Source organism: Aquarana catesbeiana, linkage group LG02, assembly GCF_042186555.1.
Source record: "Aquarana catesbeiana isolate 2022-GZ linkage group LG02, ASM4218655v1, whole genome shotgun sequence".
NCBI lineage: Eukaryota > Metazoa > Chordata > Amphibia > Anura > Ranidae > Aquarana > Aquarana catesbeiana.
Window position 1 is genome coordinate 136342721 of NC_133325.1, and position 23950 is coordinate 136366670.

The following is a 23950-nucleotide window of genomic DNA, read 5'->3' on the forward strand; positions in this document are numbered from 1 at the left end:
ACCTATACCTGGCCTTTCAGCAAGGAGCATATGGAATAATGCTCCTAATAACTGGTTGTGTTACCCTTGTCGGCAACAACTGCAATCAAGCATATGCGATACTTGGCAATGAGTCTTTAACATCTCTGTGAAGGAATTTTGGCCCACTCTTCTTTGCATAATTGTTTTATTTCAGCCATTTTGGCGGTTGGCAAATACTTTTTCACAGCACTGTGCATTAGATGATTGCTTTAATTTTCTTGTGTTATAAGTCTACCTCTGGATACTTGTAGGTGTTTAGCAACAGAACTCTAGGTATATATGTTTTCAGCCTAACAAACAAATGGCCACTGCCCTTACAGCACATGTAAGGGCAACGCATGCAAAACAAAACCAAAGAAATTCCCAGCTCAACTTATGACCAGCCTACAACCAACCGAATTATCCTGTCCCCATTGCGCATGCGCGAAGCACGCTACACTCTTACTGGCACGGCAGCAGGGGGAGAAGGGAGGAGGAGGAGGCTGGACTTCCGACGTACCTCAACATGGCGAGATCCGACGGAAGTGGGAACAGGGTACCTGTCAAAAACAGGTACCTGCTCCCCCCCGAAAGGTGCCAATTGTGGCACCAGAGGGGGGCGGAAGGAATCAGATAAGCAGAAGTTCCACTTTTGGGAGAAACTCTGCTTTAAGTGTGAAAAATATGCAATAACAATTAAAAAACCAGGAATACTTTCTCACAGCACTGTATATAAAGTCTGGTGCCGTTGCCTTTTATTTGCTGTTCAAAGCATTAGCTGAATGCCTTATTGTAATTATGACTGGCCATGATGTGACTATGTAAAGATGTGCGTTCTTGTTATAATATCATGTTAAGTCATCTACCATATAGAACTGTTCAGATTTAATAAGCTTTCAAAGTAGCCTGATTGCTGGGACCTAAAGAAAGAAACTTCACAAGGAAAAAAATAGAACCATCCATAGATAGAAAAACAGGTAAAAAATAGGACTCTAACACTATCGAACCCATTCCTTAGTATATTTCATTATCTATGTCCTTTCAGTTATTAGGGGAAATCTTATTACATCCCAGCTCAACTTTGATGTCTTTATACTGTGATCATGGTCAAGAAAGGCCAACAAGATATAAGCCAATGAAAGAAAGACATTGGCCAAGCATTATATAATGATTAGCATGAAAGGCAATTATTCACCCTGGAATATACTGTATAGTGTACAATCAAGACCAGAATCCAGGTTACCAATGACTGTTATACTCATTTTCACATGAAATCTAGCTACTTTTTACCTTTTCCAGGTAGTTCTGCATAATGACTGTAGGACTTGCCAGACATGTTTCTGAGAGCCAGTTTCCACTTAACCTCATGCACTCTACATAAATCAGCTGAAGATTTGGGTCATTCTCAACCTTGAAATAAAAGCATAAGTCAGCTTTATGAACCCCCTTTCAAAATACCACTTCTATTGGGATAACAGGGCTGATGACAGGGAACAACATACCTCTAAACTGTTTGATTCCAGCTTGTCCACCATTTGACTGAGAATCCCTAAGGCAAGACTGTGCTCCTTTTTAGCCCAAAACACTTGTGCCTCTTCTAGTTGCCATTCAGACACTATGAAATGTGCAGAGTTGTGTTGCTTAACCTTGAATATTGCCTTTTCTGGGAGCTGGGAAATATTAATCAGCACACATTATAAGCCTCAGATCTTGGCAGGAAAAACAGGAGAAAGCATGCTTGACTAAAGTAAAGAAGGTAAGTCAATTATTGTTTTATGTGTAGGTTTAATGGGTTTGGATTTTAAGCTCTGAAATATCCAGTGAAAAATAAGTTAAAATTCAACACAAGGCGAGCTGGTGATGCTTTAATATACTGAAATTTAATCAGATCAAATAAATGTCAATGCTTGGTTAAAAATAAAATCACAATCAAAATTAAGGCAAAGGTTTACCACAAAGCAGTCCACGGATGGTTCGAATCTCAGCCAGTTCAACAGGAAACGACTGAGATTCGAACTATGTATGGGCAGCCTGATGGATCGACTTGAGCACAAACAACATGTCGGCTTTCTGCATGCAATTATTGCCAGCTGCTATAGTCACTAGCAATAATCACTGTATTCTCCTGGCAAGGACAGCTCCCTGCGCGGGAGAGCACAACAGCTCCGGCATTCCCCATCAACACTGACTGTGATGAGGGCATCGAGTGGTTTTCTTTCCTGCAACCACCTATGGCTGCCTTAAAGCCTAGTACACACCACTAGTTTTTTTTGTTCAACCTAGCAGGTTGAATGAAAAAAAAACACAAAAAACTGACAGCTCTGATCGGAACCGCTGTACTAACAATCCAACATTAGTACAGCCATCTCCCCTGCTGTTCTATTGTGTTCTGACAGGGGGACAGCCATTGCTGACAGCACTGATCGGCAGCCAGTTGGCTGATGGTTTTCCAGCATGCTCGTCCAACAGAAGCCGGCCAAATGACTGGCTGCCATACACACGAGCCAAATGTTGGCTGGTTTTTATTGAACCGGCCAATGCCACCTGACATTCAGCCCGTGTGTACTAGGCTTAAGGCTCACCTCCCAGAGGCTTCAGCTTGTAAACTCTTTCCTGAAAAGCAATGAGTTTAGCCCTGAAAAGGCAAAGCAGAGTTTGCTTTAAACAAGCTGTTCGTAGGTTTCAGAAGACTTTCAGCAAGCAATATTCAATGCACAGGATATAGCAGCGTCAACTGCTGGTACATTCCATCTTTTGGTGAATTTCTTCTCCATGGGATAAAGAACTGAAAAACTTTTTGGAGGGAGAAAATGCTTAACTGGATGATCCCATTCAGCATAAATGAGTTGTTCTAGTAATGCATGGACGGAAAACGCATGCAAAGTCTGCAGAGGTTTTAAGGAACCCAATGAAGAAACTGAACTTTCGGCTGACTCAGCTAAGGGCAGCTTGAAAGCATAATGGACCATTTCTGTAAGAGACAGTACCAGCAATTTCTCAGATTGCGAGGCTGAAAAGGGTTCTTCCACTGTTGACTCATTGGATTGTCTTTCTTCCTGATCCCTTGAGAGTAATACATCATCCTCCACCCACTGTTCCCTTGATAAAGGGTCTGAGGTGGGGGAGGGGGATCTACCACGCTTCCTATCCCTTTGGAGGGAAGATGCAATTAAAGCTGATAGTCTCTCCTCTAGCCCCAGCAGGGCGGAGGAAAAGGCATCTTCAGTCACTTATACAGGGGCTGAGATGTTAGAAGCAGCTGCAACACTCCCTGGTCCCGATGGCTCACCCTGGCTAGCCACTTCTGATACTTCAGGAGAAAATGACAATGTGGAGGCATGACTAGAATCTTCAGCGTCTGGGGGTGATGCTTTAGGTACCTTCTTTAAGGTGTTTGCACCGGCCTTTTTGGGAGGCATAGTCCGAAGCACAAAAGCAGAGGCACTAAATAAATGCACCACTTGCTGAGCTATAGTCTAGCAAATAAAATGCCGCTAATAAAAGTTCAGCCTGATGCTGAGTGAAATGTGTTCCCTTTGGGAATGCCTGTATCATCACTCTTACGTGCCCCCACCGGTCCTGTGTCTGTAGAGCCTTGCCTGCACCAGCTTTCAGCTTCTGACTGACAGGGGTCTGTTTTTCTGAACTCTGTCAGCCCCACGCTGTGCAATCCGCGTGGACGCCGCGTCCCATAGACAGTGCCACGCTAAGCCATGCCCCCTCCATTCTCTAACACGCCCCTTCATTACTTTAAAGTTTCCCAATTCCAACATGTGTGGTTCAGATCTGTCTTTCGGTAGATCCGATGAGAGGGAGGGAGGAGAACAGAAGGGGGATCTTCAGGAGACCAAAAAAATATGGAAAGCCGCCGCACCCCGCGAAGGGTTGCTGTTGTAGCCTCCAACCCCTTCTTTCCCCAGGGGGGAGAAGCTGCAGTAAGGCTTACTCACTAACTTCCCTTGTAATCCAGCCCCCCCCCCCCTGAATATGCTCCTGATGGAAAATGATAAAAAAGTGAAGACAGTGTTTATGATACTCAGTGCTTCAACAAACTTAATGTCATACAGTAAGAGTTTAAATGTACTTTGAAGCGTATCTATGGTCTAAATGCGAAAACATATATTCATTTCCACATTATACTTCAATTATTACTAGCCTACTCTTATTACTCTGAACAATCTTGACGCTGATAAACTTACTTTGTTAAGATCCACACACGTTTAGTTCCTGAAATTCTGTGACACATATTCACTATGCCCTGTGAGAAGGGAATGCTGTGTCAAAGAATTCACAGAGCCTGCCTTCTAAATGACAGAGTTTCAGGAGGCGGAGTCAGTACAGGATAACAGTCTGCAGGCAGCAAGGTACTATGGGCTATGTAGTCCTTAGGAAACGAAAGTAAACAGCAGATGAGAAGTTGCAGAGCATGCAGGGAATCCAGAAAGTTGTAGAAAGAGATGGCCAGCAGACAGCACTTACAACATGAAAATATATTTTTCTAATAAGCTCATATTGGATTGTCAGAATATCTTTTGTCTGTATTTTCATTACAATGCTGATGTTAAAAATGAAAGCATAGGCTGTGACCATAGATCTGCTTTAAATATGTTGGTATATTGAGCCATCATACAAAATTGGGTTTGAGGTTAGTTAGTGATTCTGCTTTCTCAGTAAAGTGATACAAAAAAGACAGAGGTGTGCTTAAAGGTATTAGAAAGCTCTAAATGGACATCCACTGTGTGTTTTAATTCACTACTGGCCACAGAAAATAAAGAAGCAAGCCAGCAGGCACAAAGTGTGCACTGCTACATGTATTATTTTACAAATCTTTTGGAAAACAGTTCCAATACAAATGTCATCTATATATTTAGCTGTCTGTCTGCAGGGCCAATGCAATCATATTAGCAAATGTGGGCAGGAGACCTTTATGTTCCAGGAGATTTCAGCACACATACTGTACCTGTGTGTTGGAGGCAGTTCTGGCAGTTTGAGATAAGTGCACCAAGTGCCTTGTAAAAATAGGCTTCAGGGCATTCTGATTGGGGCCATTCTTCTCCAGCATCGTTTCCAGAATGACAGAACGCAGAGTCAAGGCTGGCTCCTGGAAGCCAAAGTCACTGTCTTTAAGAATCTGGGACTGCTGCTCCCATTTTGTGTACATGTCATTTAACTGGAGCTCAGTAACTGATCTGAAATTAAGTAATGACAACACATTACAAATACATTATTACTACAAAAGATACATGTTTAGATACCGTAGCTGCTGACTTTTAATATTAGGAAACGTACCTGTCCTGGAATCCAGCGATGTCGGCACTCCAGTTGATGTTTCCATTGGCTCTTGGGTGCTGCTGCAGCCATTGCCTGTATGGGAAACCGGCAGTGAAGCCGTTCAATACTGCACATGCGTGAAGCATGCTGCGCTTTCTGAATGGCCCGGGGGCAGAGAAAGGAGGAGGGGGCCGAACTTCCAAGTGATTTCGCCTCAGACTAAAACTTGTACTAGCCACTATATGGGCAAATGTATTGGAATGCCTAAACCATCAAAGCTGTATAAGCTTGTAGGACACTTACATTGCAAAACAATGGGTATCAATATTGAGTTGTCCCACTTTGTGTCTGTAATAGCCTCAAACCTTCTGAAAAGGCTTTTCACAAGGTTTTGAAGTGTGTTTGTGTGAGATTGGCAAAAAAAATTTGTGATGTCAGCTACTGATGATGGATGAGAAGATATGGCTAACAATCGGTATTCCAATTCATGGCAAAGGTGTTCAGTAGGGTTGAGGTCAGGGCTCTGTGCAGGCCACTCAAATTGCCCTACACAAAACTTACAAACCATGTCTTCATCAACCTGGCTTTGTGCACAAGAGGGATAAAAGTACACAATTGTCTAAAATGTCTTTGTATCCTGTAGCATTAACGTTACCCTTCACTGGAAATACCCAAAAGCAATGATTTGGTGGTGTAGCCATAATTTGGAGGGGAAAAAACGATAACGTGTCTCTGCATATTCACACTAGTACAGTTTTAATCTGATTGCAAATCTGTTTTCAAAAAAGACTGAACAATACCAAAAACTATATGAAAATATGGTATCTAACCATAAAATGAACCCATACACACACACAAAGCTATTACTGACTGTCAGAGAATCTAATGATAATTCTTTAAATATATGCTAAAATATCTAACCGCATCATCATAAAATTTCAGCCAGTATATAGTTATAGTGTCCCTACACGTGTAAAGATTTTAATAACTTTACATAATTTTAGAAGACTGTATAAAGGCAAAGTTTATACAGCTTAAAATTTGTATTGCTTTCTATGGAGAGTAACATCCAATGTAAACACAGCAGTCGTTTCAAAGCTGTTAAAAAAAATTGACTTATCTGACTTTAGAGCCTTTGTTGTGATCTTTTAGGATCTACGAGGATGATTTACTTTAAAAATACACTTAACTAGAAATATCAGGTATGGCTTGTTTTAAAGCTCCTTTATTGTTTGTTAAAGGCATTATAAACCTTCCTACCTGCACCTTGGGTTTATCTGCATATGATATACAATGATCATGTAGTTTCATGGTGTCATAGGACAGCCTATAGTGAAATAAATCTTTGCATCCTGGCATAAGGCATGTGGCATAGCCCTGCACAGGTTAATGTATGACCTCTGTCCATAGTCTAAGAATAGACAATTCCAGTGAAAAAAACACGACATTTCCCACAATTCCTGGCTCTCTTAGTGTAGTGCTTGTGCAAGCAAGAGCTAGTAATTCGATACGACCCAGATACAAAAACTGGCAAAGCAATTAACAGAGTTTACTGTTTCATTACATTAGCACTTCAAAATTTGTGTTAGGACATAGAGGAAATGGCAAGGCTTGCACTGGACACTGTGACCTGGAACAAGAAGTTTCCTATCTCTAACGAATAGGGTCAAGCTAGGGGAATGAATGCATGAACATAAGGGAGTTGATCAGCCATGGCTCCACAAACTATAGCCACAACATGTAAGCCCACCATTACAAGGTTAAGCAAACAAATGACACAGGAGATATAACTGCACTATTACCTAGGTAAAACAACAAACACATTTGAAAGTGGGCACTGCTTTTAAGAATATGAAAATAGTTTTTTGTTCATAATAGTCTAGGCACAGGTGCACCTAAAATAGCTCCATTGCAAGTTGGGCTTTAAAACAGCACATTAAAAAGTGGTTGATCTTAAAACAAGAAGTTGGCCTGAGACATACCTGGAGAACATCTGCCCAGCGTTTTCTAGCTCCCCAATAGCTTGGAGCCTACACAGTGTGGGATACAGAGAGTATACAGACTCCAAGCTGCCTTTGCACAGCTCTTCCACTTCCTTAACTCTACAGACAGAAAATACATAAATTACAAACAATAATTTGCAGGCGTTCTGATTTCTGTCATCCTAAAAATGCCCTTACTGCAGAATGAATGATTAATTAAAATTAACCTAAAATAAATATATAAGCGTATATCCTTCAAACACCCCTTGCTGACAATAGTGCGAATGCAGAAAAAGAAGGATTTTTTTGTACTTAAGGAAAATAAAGTAAAATACTTTTTAAGTCAATTGAGGGACACAGTATATTTTTCAACTTTGGGTAATACAGCCGTCTACAGAAAAAAGGGACAATGGCAAAAAAAAAAAATTGGGGGCCAGCCAGAAAAACCCCTCTTACTACCAGCATGCCTCGGTTTTACAGTAAAGTAGCACCTAGAGCATGATCATATACACAGAGGGGTGGGTCCTGCCTCCCTCAAAGGAATCCAGGAAAGGGATTTTACGATAAGTACATAAAATCTTACTTCCTTTCTCTTCCACTGACAGGGAAGCACAGGAATGCAGGGCATACTAGCACATTATGAAAGACACGTCTCTAAAACAAAACCCACCAGCAGTGCACTGGCACCGCTGACAGGTCTTCCATCTTCACCCAGTCTTCCTTTTTGGTTCGTGGGCTGCGGGTGTTTGAATGACCGAGCCACAATGATGTCACTCCTGTGCATGTGCAGGGGAGTCACAGCTGCGACACAGAGCTCTGGATTGACAGCGCATTCACGGTGCCCTCAGAGCGCAGTGCGCAGGTGACGTCACCAGCAGCAAAACACACAAATATTTCATAAACGGTGCACGTTTAGGTGATATTCATTCTACCTTCATGTAAGCTTTATTATAAGCTTACTTGTAAGTAAAAGTAAGATAGTGGTGTTTACTACCGCCTAAATAGAAGAGAAAAGACGTTTCTACAGAAGCCCTAGAGATGTTAAAAAAAAAAATAACTAAAGGAATTTACAAATGGACTGAGAAAATAGGCATTCATACAAATAAATATCAAGCCTTTTTACACCACGGTGCGTTGTTTGGACCTAACAGAACCTAGCTTTGCTGATATCTACTTACCTTCCTTTACAATGAATACCTCAATGTCTTTACTTGCCGATATTCGATACTGTACTTTTATTGATGTCGCCATTTGTAGGTTTTTCTTTTTTTGTTGTTGGTATGTACAGTATAATGACAGTATGTCAATTATGCTTGTTCAATTACAGTAATATTACTGTAATACTGCATTCTTGTAATATGCTTACAATTGCTTTTTTTTTTATTTATTTCAGATAAAGACGAAAGATTAGAAACTCTTTTGGTCTTTGCTGCTATCCAAGATATCCCTTCATTTCTATCCTGTTGACAAAGTTTTATTGGTCAGGAAGTGAGGGGAACTCTCCAATTAGTAACGTAGATGGAAATTAGGCTTTTTAGGGAGCTAGAACCCCCCTTTGGGACACAGACAGCAAAAAATTGTCTGGCAGGGGCTTTTAACCCTTCTCTAACACTACTACTAAAAAAAAAAAAAATTTTGCTATGCATAAATTTTAAATCATGTACCACTTTTGGAATAGGGGAAGCCTGCATAGAAGGTCAGTGTCACACATGTGTAACTAAGGTAGCATGAAGTCCACCTAGAGCCCCGCATGACTTCATTGCTACCAGCAATGGGATCTAAGGTGCACTACTACTTGCCTGGCATACTTAATATGGTCACGAAAAGTGGAGAATTCTTTGTCCCTTAGAGACTGTATAGCACGGTAGAGAGATCCATGATAGCCTGGCCCAGCCACGTCACCTCTATAAAAAACAAAAAACAAAAAACAAAACAAAAACAAATTATAGACATATAAAACACAGATGACAAAGTAAATACAAAGTCGTCTTAAGTCATTCTGAAAGTCAAGGTTTACTTGTAGGATGAGCTTTGGTCCCATTGCATGTTCCTCCAGGCTGCCTGAAAACGAATCTCCTGGAGCTCAGAAGACCAGTCCTCATTCTCATGCTCAAGGCCTCGCAGATAGGTGGACAACATGTGACTCAAACCAAAGTTTTGTAAAGCCTGCAATAAATTTGTCGGTTATCAGTGAATGACTATATGCTGGCTTTTCCTATTTTAACCTGTACAATAAACATCAATGGGCGAATACAAACTCAAATTTAAGTACTGCTTACATTTAAAAATATATATTTAAAGATTTATGAATAAATCCAGACCTGCATTAATTTATTCTTTTTTATCTGTGTGTTTCGCTTTGAGGTGTGTCATTCCCACCTTCTGCATATCTGAGCTGTTATTTTTTTATTTTTTTTTAGTTAAACTCTTAAAACCTATGTACATAATTCAATATGGGGCATCCAATATGGCTACTCAAGCATAAATCAGTGAGTGTACAAAACTAGAGTTTTACGGTTTAAGCACAGCTGTAGTCACATCTAAAAGTTGTATTTATGGATTAACCAAAGAACCCATATCTGCCCACTGTTTTCGAACTCGACACTGTTCTCTATTGTCTGATTTACTTTATCCTGGATAATTCGATTTTTAACAAAATTAAAAAAAAATGAGCAAGCCAAAAGACATACCTGCATGATTCCAGCCTGGCGAGTAGCAGAGGGAAGACTGGTTTCCAGGTCATACGTTACAAGGGCTTTTCCCCACATGGCTTCATGCTCATATGTTCGAATTCTGATACAACAAATAAACATGTACATTTAATAATTAGATAATGTAATAGGTTTGTTGGTGTCAGGAATACAGAGTGTATCTAAACCCCAATTGTGATTTTTTTTGTTTTGTTTTCGATGGTTAGCCACCTTGTCATGTTATTTTGAGGTCTGTGTCCCACCTAGGGAAATTCACCTTCTCTATTTATCCTGGTGACCTGATCACCGAGACTGAATGTGATGTAAAATCCCAAATTTTGAGTTGTCACCAGAATACCAATAGAGGTGAAATCTTGCAACGGGAACATATGTTACGTGGACAATTGTCTAAAAGAATATTTCCCCTCTTGTTGCCCTCTTGGGCCATGGCCATGTAGTAATGCAGGTTGAAAAAAGTCACATGACTGTCAACCAAGACGAAAAATAATCTTTCCTTATAACCTAAGGCAAATTGATATCCCCTGGCTTAACAATCTAATGTGCTACTTATATACTAACCACTTGACCTCCGGAAGGTTTTACCCCCTTAATGACCAGCCAATTTTTTGCTTTTCAGCACTGTGCTACTTTAACTGGCAATTGCTCGGTCATTCAACACTGTACCCAAATTGATATCATTTTTTTCACACAAATAGAGCTTTCTTTTGGTGGTATTGAATCACCACTGGGTTTTTTATTTTTTGCTATATAAACGAAAAAAGGACTGAAAATGTTGAAAAAAAGACAAACACAATATTTTCTATTCCCTGTTATAAAACATATTCAATAAAATCTAATTTATTGATAAATTTAGACCAACTTGTTTTCTGCTATGTTTTTGCTAAAAAAAAAATCCCAATAAGTGTATAGGTGAGTTGAAAGCTCTGGTGCACAATGATCTAATTGGTGTTGCTGAATCTTGCTGAATCTTGGCTTCGTTGTTCTCATGACTGGGCTATTAATATTCCTGGCTATGCTCTCTTACGGAAAGACAGGGTAAAACGCAAGGGTGGTGGTGTCTGTCTCTATGTGAGAAATGATCTCAAAGTGAGTATGAAAGAGGACCTAGTTGATGCAGAGTGTGATGAGTCTAAAGCATGGAACTGTACATGGTTGTGCATACTACAAAGGTTATCATTGGAGTTTGTTATAGACCTCCCAGTGTTAACAAGGAGGTGGAGGACCTCCTCTGGGGGAATCCATAGTGGAGAAGGATCTGGGGGTTTTGGGAGATCATAAGCGCAATAACAGCAAGCAATGCCAAGCTGCGGTTTCCAAAGTTTTTTCTTGTATTGAGAGGTATGGACTCCAGAGAGCGAGACATCATTTTGCCCCTGTACAAATCATGAGTAAGACCTCATCTGGAATATATAGTTAAGTTTTCAGCACCAGTTCTCAAAAAGGATATCAGGGAACTGGAAAAAGTGCGGAGAAGGGCAAACAAACCGACAAGAGGCATGGGGGAGCTCAGATATGAGGAAAGATTAGAGGAACTGAATTTATTCTCTTTTGAGAAGAGGAGATTAAGGGGGGATATGATCAATATGTACAAATACATAAGTAGTTCATATAGTGAACTTGGTGTTGAGTTATCCACTTTAAGGTCATCACAGAGGACAAGGGGGCACTCTTTACATCTAGAGGAAAAAAGATTTCATCTCCATGTACTTGAGGTGATTGTAGCCGTATTAGTGCAATTGCGACAGAGAAAATTGAGTACGGTTTGTATGTTAGTGCAAATAGAAAAACTATCATGGCCAGTACTCAATTTTCTGTGGCAGAGCTGTGTAAATCTCTGGGCTGCATGCACAGAACCACAAATACTCTGGCAGCTAAATTAGCAATAATTTATGTATGTCATCTGTGTATTGCCTGTTCAGATTGAAATTAAACCTGTGCTGAGAGAGAAACATGGGGGTGGTTGTTGCAGTCTTCTTTCCGTAAATACTAGTTTGCAGCTGGTCATGCTAAATCTCTTACTTTAGTACATTCTGATTCACCTATCCAGGAAAAGCATGAAACAAGTGAGGTCAAAGTGATATCTGGATGAGTAAAATTGAGGAAGTACCAGGATCAGGACAGGATTCTCAGAGAAGTCAGCAATGTCAGCTTACATATTTCTCTCAGCATTCATGGACAAGGTTACCTGGCAAGTGGGTGAAGCATCTTCCCTCCACCACATCCATACAAACTGTCTGGTTCTCCAATACTCCTGTAAATGTCCATCAGAAGGTCCTAAATAAAAATAAAAAAAACAATATAAATATGGTAATTGGCCCTATAAAGAATAACGAGAGTGCAAATATGGGAAAAAACACATGCAACAAGATTGTGATTACATAATCACAATCCACCCCAATAATCTTTTTATATTGTAGAAAGATTAAACGATTGCTATAAGTAACACTAAGCCTCTGAAGAAGGACGTCTTCATCCCAAACATGTCAGGTGTCATTTCCAGCATTGATCTCTGCTAGCCCAGAATGTTTGTACAGGGCAGCTAAGTTTCATGTCTATCGTGTTTTTAACGTGTACTATCTTATGACTAATGCTTTTGATACTTACATGTTATTTGAATCATATATCATACTGTGAATAATAAATATATATCTTTTACTATACATTTGGTCCGTCATTTAAAATCCTGAGGGGTTATACTGTGCTTTGCGCACTAGGTTCTTTTTCTGTTGACATATTGGACCGGACCGACCAAATGTTCATGCACATACTGCCAATCCCTGCCATATTGATCTATAGGTCACTAGAGGATACATATGCAACTTCAATATTCAGTGTCCCTGTCGAGTCTTCTAAAGCTGAGTGGTTCTAAAGCCTAAACACATTTTAACCTTAATGCATTCCCTACATATAAGTGGGAGTAAACTCCCTTGGCTGATTTTTATCTACAGGTAAGCCTATAATAACGCTCACCTATAGGTACAGTAAATATCTCTTAAATGTGTACAGTTTAGGAGATATTTACTTGTGAAGCTGCCGTGACGTCACAGGCGCATGCGCTCTGAAGGAACGGCATACCCGTGCTGTTCCTTCAGAGCCCTGTGCCGTGAACAGCGACTCCCGCGTGCCTCCCGCCTCCATTCAAAGATCCGAAGCCCGCGAACCTGGAAGGAAGGAAGACCGGGTGAAGATGGAAGCCCTGTCAGCGGTGACAACGCACCGCTGGAGAGCTTTGTTTTAAGGTTAGTTTCACATAATGTGCTAGTATGAGATGCATACTAGCACATTATAAGATTACCTTGCAGGAGGATTTTTAATTTTTTTTTTTCTTTAAACAAGTTTACTACAGCTTTACGGTAAAAAATGTTTATGTAACAGCTGTGCCCCCTTATCCTCTCTTATACTTACCTGAGTCCTCACTCAATTCAGTGCTGTGCCCTTCTGTAGCAGCTCTCCCTGTTCTCGCAGGCTTTGCTGAGACAGAAGGAGCCATCAGTTTAGTCAAATCCTTTAACAAGGGAGCGGCGGGGGGGGGGGGGGGGGGGGATGCAGGTCTGTGTCTATGAATGAGGCAGCGCTGCCTGGGAGCTCACTCGCAGGTGGTATCCTGTAGGAAACGGCGTCCTATGGGTTACCACGAGAAGAGGAGGAGCCAGGAGCTCTGGTAGGATACCTGAGGAGAAAAGGTTCAGTCAGCCTATTGCACAGAGCAAGTAAGCATGACATTTACAGTCACTTTAACTGCAGAATATAGTTTGTGACACATCATTCAAAATCACAAGGTCCCAAAAAATCTTATACACACACTATGTAGGAGTGAGACTAGCCATGAAAGAATGAAGATCCATTTAGAGTGGTTTCTGGCCATGTGATCGTTATAACAGTTAGAATATGGTGATCACAAATAGGTTAATTGCAAAATAAGCCTTAAAGTGTATTTTGACTTTTGCCGCCAAAATAGGATAACTTCTCCCTTATATTTGTTACATGTCCTCATTCACAAAATTCACTGCAGTAAATGTCATTTTCTAATAACTCTGATAGCTATTTTCTGAGGGAGCAGTTCTTGCCATAATTAACTCGATCTGTACTGTGCTGGCTCCCCCTGGGGCTTTTTTTTTAGAAAGGTACACCATAAAGAAAGAGTCCAATATTAAAAAATCTTACAATTTTATTTCAAAATATACATATCATTATTAAAAAAAACATCCATGTCAGTGTACAAAATCTTTAAATATATCAAAAGTACATTTGTCAGCAATTCATATACAAAAGCGCTGTATAGCAACATTATGGGCAAAGCAAGGATAATCAAGAAATGCCTTGATGTGTTTTGTGAACACAGGAGATATTTTGTTTTTGCTGATCAAATATCTACAGAGACCATGTTATTATAAAATAAGGGCCCTTTCACACTGGGGCGGTTTACAGGCGCTACTGCGCTAATAATAGCGCCTACAAACCGACCTGAAAGTGCCGCTGCGGTGCGCTAGCAGGACGGGAAAAAAAGTCCTGCTAGCAGCATCTTCGGAGCGGTGAAGGATCAGCGTGTATAACGCTCCTTCACCGCTCCTGCCCATTGAAAACAATGGGACAGCGTGGCTATACCGCCGGCAGAGGCGCTTTGCGGTGGTTTTTAACCCTTTCTTGGCCGCTAGCGGGGGGTAAAACCGCCCCACTAGCGGCCGAATACCGACGGTAAAGCGCCACTTACAAAAGCGGCGCTTTACCACCGCCGCCGCCGCCCCCGCGTGAAAGGGCCGTAATATAATTCGATTTACATCCAAAAAAGATATGTTATATACAATCAAGCCCCTCCCCATTGCAAAAAAATGACATTGCTTAGAGGAGTAGTAAGAAGAATGAGCAAGATAATCTCCTCAAATTGCTGCCTTACAGGTAACACCTGTAAGTGTTACCCAACTGTAGCAGAGACAGGAATACAAATACTTTGGCAGGTAAAACTGCTCCAATGTATATGTATATATATATATATATATATATATATATATATATATATATATATATATACACACACACATACATACATATACGCACATGCACAGTATCTCACAAAATTGAGTACACCCCTCACATTCTTGTAAATATTTTATATCTCTTCATGTAACAACACTGAAGAAATGACACTTTGCTACAATGTAAAGTAGTGAGTGTACAGCTGGTATAACAGTGTAAATTTGCTGTCCCCTCAAAATAACTCAACACACAGCTATTAATGTCTAAACCGCTGGAAAAAAAAGTGAGTACACCCCTAAGTAAAAATTCCAAATTGGGCCCAAAGTGTCAATATTTTGTGTGGCCACCATTATTTTCCAGCACTGCCTTAACCCTCTTGTGCATGGAGTTCACCAGAGCTTCACAGGTTGCCACTGGAGTCCTCTTCCACTCCTCCATGATGACATCACAGAGCTGGTAGATGTTAGAGACCTTGCGCTCCTCCACCTTATTTTTGAGGATGCCCCACAGATGCTCAATAGGGTATAGGTGTGGAGACATGCTTGGCCAGTCAATCACCTTTACCCTCAGCTTCTTTAGCAAGGCAGTGGTCGTCTTGGAGGTGTGTTTGGGGTCGTTAGGTTTGAATACTGCCCTGCAGCCCAGTCTCCACAGGGAGGGGATCATGCTCTGCTTCAGTATATCACAGTACATGTTGGCATTCATGGTTTCCTCAATGAACTGTAGCTCCCCAGTGCCGGCAGCACACATCCAACCCTAGACCATGACACTTCCACCATGCTTGACTGTAGGCAAGACACACTTGTCTTGGTACTCCTCACTTGGTTGCCGCCACACACGCTTGACACTCTCTGAACCAAATAAGTTTATCTTGGTCTCATCAGACCACAGGACATTGTTCCAGTAATCCATGCCCTTAGTTTGCTTGCCTTCAGCAAACTGTTTGCTGGCTTTCTTCTGCATCATCTTTAAAAGAGGCTTCCTTCTAAGACGACAGCCATGCAGACCAATTTAATGCTGTGTGTAGCGTATGGTTTGAGCACTGACAAGCTGACCCCCCACCCCTTTAACCTCTGCAGCAATGCTGGCAGCACTCTTACTTCTATTTTTCAAAGACAACCTCTGGATATGACGCGGAGCAGGCCTGTTCTGAGTGGAACCTGTCCTGTTAAACTGCTGTACGGTCTTGGCCACCGTGCTGCAGCTCAGTTTCAGGGTCTTAGCAATCTTCTTATAGCCTAGGCCATCTTTATGTAGAGCAACAATTCTTTTTTTCAGATCCTCAGAGAGTTAATTTGCCATGAGGTGCCATGTTAAACTTCCAGTGACCAGTATGACAGAGTGAGAGCGAAAACTCCAAATTTAACACACCTGCTCCCCATTCACACCTGTGACCTTGTAACACTAACGAGTCACATGACACTGGGGAGGGAAAATGGCTAATTCGGCCCAAATTGGAAATTTTCACTTAGAGGTGTACTCACTTTTGTTGCCAGCGGTTTCAACATTAAAGGGGTTGTAAAGATAAAAATTTTTTCACCTTAATGCATTCTATGCATTAAGGTGAAAAAACTTTTGACAGTACCGCCGCCCCCAGCCCCTCCGTTTTACTTACCTGACGCCTCGAATCTTCGCTGCTCGTCCTCATTGCAGCTCAGCCTGGTCGCTGATTGGCTGCAGTGGATGGATTGAAAGCAGCGCAGCCATTGGCTCGCGCTGCTGTCAATCACATCCGATGACGCGGCGCGCCGGGGGGCGGGGCCGAGTGATACAGCGAGCGGCTATAGCCGCCGGCTGTATCACGGGAGCGCGCCCGCAAGCACTCACCACCATGCGAGGGAGCTCGCATTAAGGTGGTAAATGCTTGCGGGGAGGAGCTGAAACAGCCGCCGAGGGACCCCAGAAGACCAGGTTCGGGGCCACTCTGTGCAGAACGAGCTGCACAGTGAAGGTAAGTATGATATGTTTGTTATTTTAAATAAAAAAAAAAATTACCTTTACAACCCCTTTAATGGCTGTGTGTTGAGTTATTTTGAAGGGACAGCAAATTTACACTGCTATATACAAGCTGTACACTCACTACTTTACATTGTAAAGTGTCATTTCTTTAGTGCTGTCACATGAAAAGATATAATAAAATATTTACAAAAATGTGAGGGGTGTACTCACTTTTGTGAGATACTGTATATATATACACACATAATTAAATATGAAAATTAGTTATTTATAGTCACATTAACCAATGCATTTTGGGGCTGCTTAATTTGGTTTGGCCATTTAGGCTAAATGACCTCTGGTCAAGAAAGGGTTAGGCAACTTGCTTTTAACCACTTGCCGACCATCGCACACCGATGTACGTCCCTTTTTTGAGGACGGATATCGTTGTTATGGCAACAGCTAGCTGCCATAACCCCGGTATCCCCGTTTTCGGCCGGCTACAAGATAAAAGTGGTCTCTGCGGCGGATTCACCGCGAGATCACTTTTATTGGTGGCGAGAGAGGGCCCCCCCGCCGTGATCCAGTGTCCTCCGCAGCTTACCGGAGCCATCGGCAGCAGCAGGGGCGATCGTGCACGTTCCCTAGCTGTGCATGGAGATGAGTGAGGGGAAAATGGCCCCCACCCGTCTCCATGACACTGCAGGGCGGACGCGACGTCAAAACGTCACTTCTGCCCATACGTCTTAAAGCCACATTTTTTCAAATGACATTTTCTTTTTTTTTTTATTGCATTTAAATTCAAATATTCCAAATATGAGATCTGAGGACTTTTTGACCCCAGATCTCATATTTAAAAGGACCTGTCATGCTTTTTTCTATTACAAGGAATATTTACATTCCTTGTAATAGGAATAAAAGTGACCCAAATATTTTTTTAAAAAAAAACAGTGTAAAAATAAATAAAATCAAATCAAATAAATAATAAAAAAATAAAAAATTTTTAAAACGCCCCGTTCTGACGAGCTAGCGGGCAGAAGTCAACGCATACGTGAGTAGCGCCCGCATATGAAAACGGTGGTCAAACCACACATATGAGGTATCGCCGTGATCATTAGAGCAAGAGCAATAATACTAGCCCTAGACCTCCTCTGTAACGCAAAACATGCAACCTGTAGAATTTTTTAAACGTCGCCTATGGAGATTTTTGAGAGTAAAAGTTTGACGCCATTCCACGAGCGGGCGCAATTTTGAAGAGTGACATGTTGGGTATCAATTTACTCGGTGTAACATTATCTTTAACAATATTAAAAAGAATTGGGCTAACTTTACTGTTGTCTTATTTTTTTATTCAAAAAAGTGATTATTTTCCCAAAAAAGTGCGCTTGTAAGACCGCTGCGCAAATACGGTGTGAAAAAAAGTATTGCAATGACCGCCATTTTATTCTCTAGGGTGTTAGAAAAAAAACAATATATAATGTTTGGGGGTTCTAAGTAATTTTCTAGCAAAAAAACCTGTTTTAAACATGTAAAACACCTAAATTCCAAAACGAGGCTGGTCTTTAAGTGGTTAATAAGAAATTTGTACCAAAATAGTTTTCAATTGCAAAAGTAATAAGCAATCATATCTTCATATTTTGTACATACCTGCAAACTGATCCCAGTCTCCTCTTTGCTTTTCTCACTCATGCTGGCAATGGTCAGAGTTTGACTCTCTTCTTCAAACCTCAGAGACTTCCGAGCACTGGAAGCACCCCTGACAGAATAAAACACCCCAAAATAAAGTATTGATATCAGATTGGAAAAATCGGACAGTTACTTTATTTTAACAACATCATGAAGACATTTGTTTCAAGGCCCATAAAAAAAAAAAAAAACTTATATGGTCCAGAAATATTTAGACAGAATAAAGGTGGATAAAGCACCTGGACCAGATGGCATACACCCATGGATCCTTAAAGCAGAGTTCCAGCCTGGGGGAGAAAAAAAATAAAAGTCAGCAGCTACAAATACTGTAGCTGCTGACTTTTAATATAAGGACACTTACTTGTACAGGGAGCCTGCAATGTCGGCACCCCGAAGCCGACCCATCCATCAGCTTCGGGTGCAGGCGTGGCATCCTTACTAAGGGAAACAAGAAGTGAAGCCTTGCAGCTTCACAGCCTGTTTCCTACTGCGCTTTCTGAATGGCCCCTCTGTCTTCTGAGACCTGTGTGCACCAGAAGGCAGCGGGGTGAAGGAAGAGAGGCCGCAAATGACGTAGATCGCTGCAGCGCCCTTACATGGAAGTGGGTGCGGATACCTGTTTGTGACAGGTATCCCCTTCCCCCTTGAAATGTGCCAAATGTCGCACCGGAGGGGAGGAGGAAGCAGATAAGTAGAGCTTCCACATTTGGGTGGAACTCCGCTTAAAAGAATTGAGCTCTGTCATTTCAAAGCCACTGGTTGTAATTTTTAGGGACTCGTGATGACTGCAACAGTACCACTGGATTGGGGTAAGGCCAATGTGGTGCCCAAATCTAAAAAGGGATTAAAGTCTTTACCAAGTAACTATAGACCTGTTAGTTTAACTTCTATAGTTGGGAAGATACTGGAGATTTTAATAAAAGATCACATAAATAAGAAAAAAATATTTTAAGCAAAAGGCAACATGGATTCATGAAAGACAGACGTTGTCAGACAAATCTGGTTTCTTTTTATGAGGAGGTAAAGTAAAACCTTGGACCTTGCAGTGCCTGTGGATGTGGTATACTTGAATTTTGCAAAAGCGTTTGACACGGTTCCCCACACACGGCTAATGTGTAAGGTAAAGTCTACAGGCTTGGAAAGATCAGTTTGTAAATTAATAGAAAACTGACTAAAAGACAAAATACAGAGAGTAGTGCTTAATGATTCATACACTGAATGGTCTAAGGTTATCGTTAGTTTACCCCAAGGTTCAGTGCTGGGACCCTTACTTTTTGAGAGAGAGAGGGAGAGAGAGAGAGAGAGAGAGAGAGAGAGAGAGAGAGAGAGAGAGAGAGAGAGAGAGAGAGAGAGAGAGAGAGAGAGAGAGAGGGGGGGAGAGGGAGAGGGAGAGGGAGAGGGAGAGATCTATATCAATGAACTGGCTGCAGCTCTAGAAGCCTCCCCAGCACCAGGACTGACTCTACATGACATTGAGGTGAAGTTCCTTCTGTATGTGGATGCCCTCCTACTTCTGTCACCAACAGAGAAAGGCCTACAAGACAGTCTGGAAGTGCTAGAGAAATACAGTGCCAAATGGGCACTACCTATTTACTCAAGCAAAACAAAAATCATGATCTTCCAAAGAAAGAACACAAAACAAATAAAGAGGCCTTCCTTTACATTAAACAACAGCATGCTTGATGAAACCAACAACTACACATACATAGAAATAGAAATGAACAAATCAGTAATTTTCAAGCCAGTCATAGAGGCACTAAAAGACAAAAGCATGCAGAGCCTTCTATGCCATCGGAAGACAACTGTACCACCTAAAACCACCAGTAAGTGTCTGGCTTAGAAACTTTGATAGCATTATCACCCCAATCCTTCTTTATGGCAGTGAAGTTTAGGGCCCTGTCACCTTCCAAGACCAATCCAAATGGGACTCCAGCCCACCAGAAATATTTCAATTGGAATTCTGCAAGAACCTCCTCCAAGTCCATCGGAGCACCTCCAACAGTTCTTCTTGGTCCGAGCTGGGCAGATTTCCCTTACTTCTCACTGTACAGAAAAGGGGGGCATCATACTGGGACCACCTACAAAATAGCAGTCCCAACTCATACCACCATAAGGCCCTACTGACCAATAAGGACCACTCCAAGCCGTGTGGGCAGCAACAGCTCATCAGTGCCTTGTCTACCCCAAACAATTCGGCCTGACAAAATCTCAAATAAAAAACATAATGAATGGTTCCAAAGAAAAATATGTTGGAGAATGGAGAAGTTCAATAACAAACTCCAAGAAACAAACTGTTTACCAGTCACTGCAGAGAGACTACAAACTGGACTCATACCTGGAGGTGCTACAAGACCCCAAAGACAGACAGACCCTGTACAGACTGAGTGCCCAAAGCTTGGAAATTGAATTAGGAGGGCACAGACAGACATATAAGCCAAGAGAGAGTAGACTGTGTCAGCAATGTGACCAGGGGGTCCCAGAGGATGAGGACCACTTTCTGCTACAGTGCCCCAAATACTCATCAGTGAGGGACACTCACTTCCAGAGACTCTGCGCTCTCATCAATTCTATAGGAGAGAAGGGGAAACTCCAAATCCCACTGGGAGCAGATGAGCCAATGGTGAAAATAGGTGCCCAATATGTGACAGTCTGTCACAGACTGAGAGGGACATGAAAAACTGTGGACTTAAAAATTCTTTACAGAGACTCACCCTCAGAGAGAGAGGGGGAGGGAGCATGAGAGGGGGGGAGAGAGAGAGGGGGAAAGAGAGAGAGGAGGGGGAGGGGGAAAGAGAGAGGACGGGAGGAAAGAGAGAGGACGGGCGAGAGAGAGGGCGGGCGAGAGAGAGGGCGGGGGGAGAGAGAGGGCGGGGGAGAGAGAGGGCGGGGGAGAGAGAGGGCGGGCGAGAGAGAGGGCGGGGCGAGAGAGAGGGCGGGCGAGAGAGAGGGCGGGCGAGAGAGAGGGCGGGCGAGAGAGAGGGCGGGCGAGAGAGAGAGAGGGCGAGAGAGAGGGCGAGAGAGAGGGCGAGAGAGAGAGAGGGCGAGAGAGAGGGCGGGCGAGAGAGAGGGGAGAGGAGAGAGAGGGGGGAGGAGAGAGATAGAGAGGGGGGGAGAGAGGAGGAGGGAAAAGAAAAAGGGGAGGGAGAGAGAGGGGAGAGAGGGGACTAGAGAGAGAGAGGGCGAGAGCGAGAGAGAGGGCGAGAGCGAGAGCGAGAGAGAGGGCGAGAGCGAGAGAGAGGGCGAGAGCAAGAGAGAGGGCGAGAGCGAGGGCGAGAGCAAGAGAGAGGGCGAGAGCGAGGGCGAGAGCGAGAGAAAGGGCGAGAGAGAGGGGGAGAGAGAGAGGTGGGAGAGAGAGGGGAGGGAGAGAGAGGGGAGAGAAATCGAGAGAGAGAGAGAGAGAGAGAGAGAGAGAGAGAGAGAGGGGGGAGAGAGAAGGAGGGGGGAAGAGAGAGGGGGAGAGAGGGAGAGAGGGAGAAAGAGCGAGAGATATAATTTTGCTCCTGTACAAATCATTAGTAAGACCTCATCTGGAATATGCAGTTCAGTTTTGGGCACCAGTTCACAAAAAGGATATTGGGGAACTGGAGAAAGTGCAGAGAAGGGCAACCAAATTGATAGGAAGCCTGGAGAGCTCAGCTATGAGGAAAGATTAGAGGAACTGAATGTATTCAGAAGAGGAGATTAAGCGGGGATATAATCAACATGTGTAAATACATAAGTGGTCCATATAGTGAACTTGGTGTTGAGTTATTCACTTTAAGGTCATCACAGTGGACAAGGGGGCACTCTTTACGTCTGAAGGAAAGGAGATTTAATCTCCAAATACGAAAAGGCTTCTTCACAGTAAGGGTTGTGATAATGTGGAATAGACTCCCTCCAGAGGTGGTTCTGTCCAGCTCAGTAGATTGCTTTAAAAAAAGGCCTGGATTCTTTCCTAAATGTACATAACATAACTGGATACTAACAATTACAGTATAGGTAAAGTTGATCCAGGGAATATCCGATTGCCTCTTGGGGAAATTTTTTCCCCTGTCGGAGCTAATTGCGTCATGCTTTATTGGGTTTTTTTTTCCTTCCCCTGGATCAACTGTGGCTATAGGATTGTCATTTTTTTTTTTTGACCGTTTTATTGGTTGAACTAGATTGACTTGTGTTGTTTTTCAACCAGACTATGTAACTACAGTATATAAAAGCACTCACCTTCTTTGCTCAGCATCCAGCTTGATCTTGTCGGTGTAGATTTCAGCATACAGCAAAGCTGTAAAGTGGGCGGAGCAGGACTGTACTGCCATAGCCACCTCAAGGTAATTAAGATCCAACCAGAAATTGTCATCAAAAGCTGTTCCCTCACCCTGTCTGCAGTAAGAGAAGAGAAAACTCTCACTGATACCAAAAACATATCATCAGACAAGCAGGCATCCCAATAACACAGTACAAAGAGCAACAATAATGTGAAACTTGTACCAAATGGATTTAATTTTAGTGGTTGCATATTAGTAAGAGATTCATTCTGTTTATATTTTGTGTTGTGCTTTGTCTTAAAGTGTTGCTAAAGTTTTTTTTTTTTTTAAATAATAAACATGTTACACTTACCTGCTCTGTGCAATGGTATTGCATAGAGCGGCACTAAACCTCCTCTTCTGGGGTGCTCCGTCAACGGTTTTGGCCCGTCCTCTTTTCCGTGTGCCCCCACAGCAAGCTGCATGCTATGAGGGTACAAATGCATGCTCTCTCCCTAGCCATGTGTGCCTATGGAGCCGTGCTTCATAGACACACATAGTGTGGCTTGGCCCTGCCCCCAATTCTTTCTCACAGCATTTGCTTGACAGCAGCAGGAGCCCACGGCCCTTGCTACGGCCCGAGTCCCTGTGTGAAGAGGAAGAGAGGAGAGAAGAGATTGACTGAGGATTCAGGTAAGTATTTAGGGAGGACAGAAAGCTGTAATTTTGTTTTTTTTTTTTAACTTAATGCAGGGAATTTTCTCTTACTTCCTGTTTTAGCTATGGGACAGGAAGAGAAAGAAAATCTCCCCAATGGGACACAGATGGAAAAATGAAACATTACAGGGTTTATAACCCTCCCTTACTCTAGCTACAAAAAAAAAAGTTTTACCTCGAGTTTTACTTGTACTGTAATTTCACCTTTTGCCCAATTAATTAATATATTTTTTTCCTATCCTGTCCTATATTAAAGGGGAAAACATGGTTTTGGGTCAATTTTAAGTTTTAAGGCTGATACGTTTTTAGCCTGATTTTTATTTTACCACTTTTATTAAGGCTTTCGTTATTACATTTTTTAAAAAGTATATACATATATATTTTTCATTAACCCCTTCATGTTCACAATCTTAACATTCCCTGCATGATGCCTCATGCTGAGGATACTTCTATC

The 23950-nt window shown here is 42.2% G+C and overlaps 1 protein-coding gene across 2 annotated transcripts in view; it reads right to left on the minus strand.

Annotated features, from left to right (window-relative positions):
• ATM (ATM serine/threonine kinase) overlaps positions 1-23950 on the minus strand; it is a 283336-nt gene that overhangs the window by 69380 nt on the left and 190006 nt on the right. For both annotated transcript variants that reach the window (XM_073613497.1, XM_073613498.1), the window contains exons 39-48: positions 22760-22915; positions 18521-18629; positions 12150-12238; positions 9944-10046; positions 9271-9419; positions 9053-9157; positions 7254-7373; positions 4961-5189; positions 1503-1670; positions 1291-1410 (exon numbers count right to left, since the gene is read on the minus strand). In XM_073613497.1, coding sequence (XP_073469598.1) covers positions 1291-1410; positions 1503-1670; positions 4961-5189; positions 7254-7373; positions 9053-9157; positions 9271-9419; positions 9944-10046; positions 12150-12238; positions 18521-18629; positions 22760-22915 — 1348 coding nt within the window. The remainder of the gene's footprint in view (positions 1-1290; positions 1411-1502; positions 1671-4960; positions 5190-7253; positions 7374-9052; positions 9158-9270; positions 9420-9943; positions 10047-12149; positions 12239-18520; positions 18630-22759; positions 22916-23950) is intronic.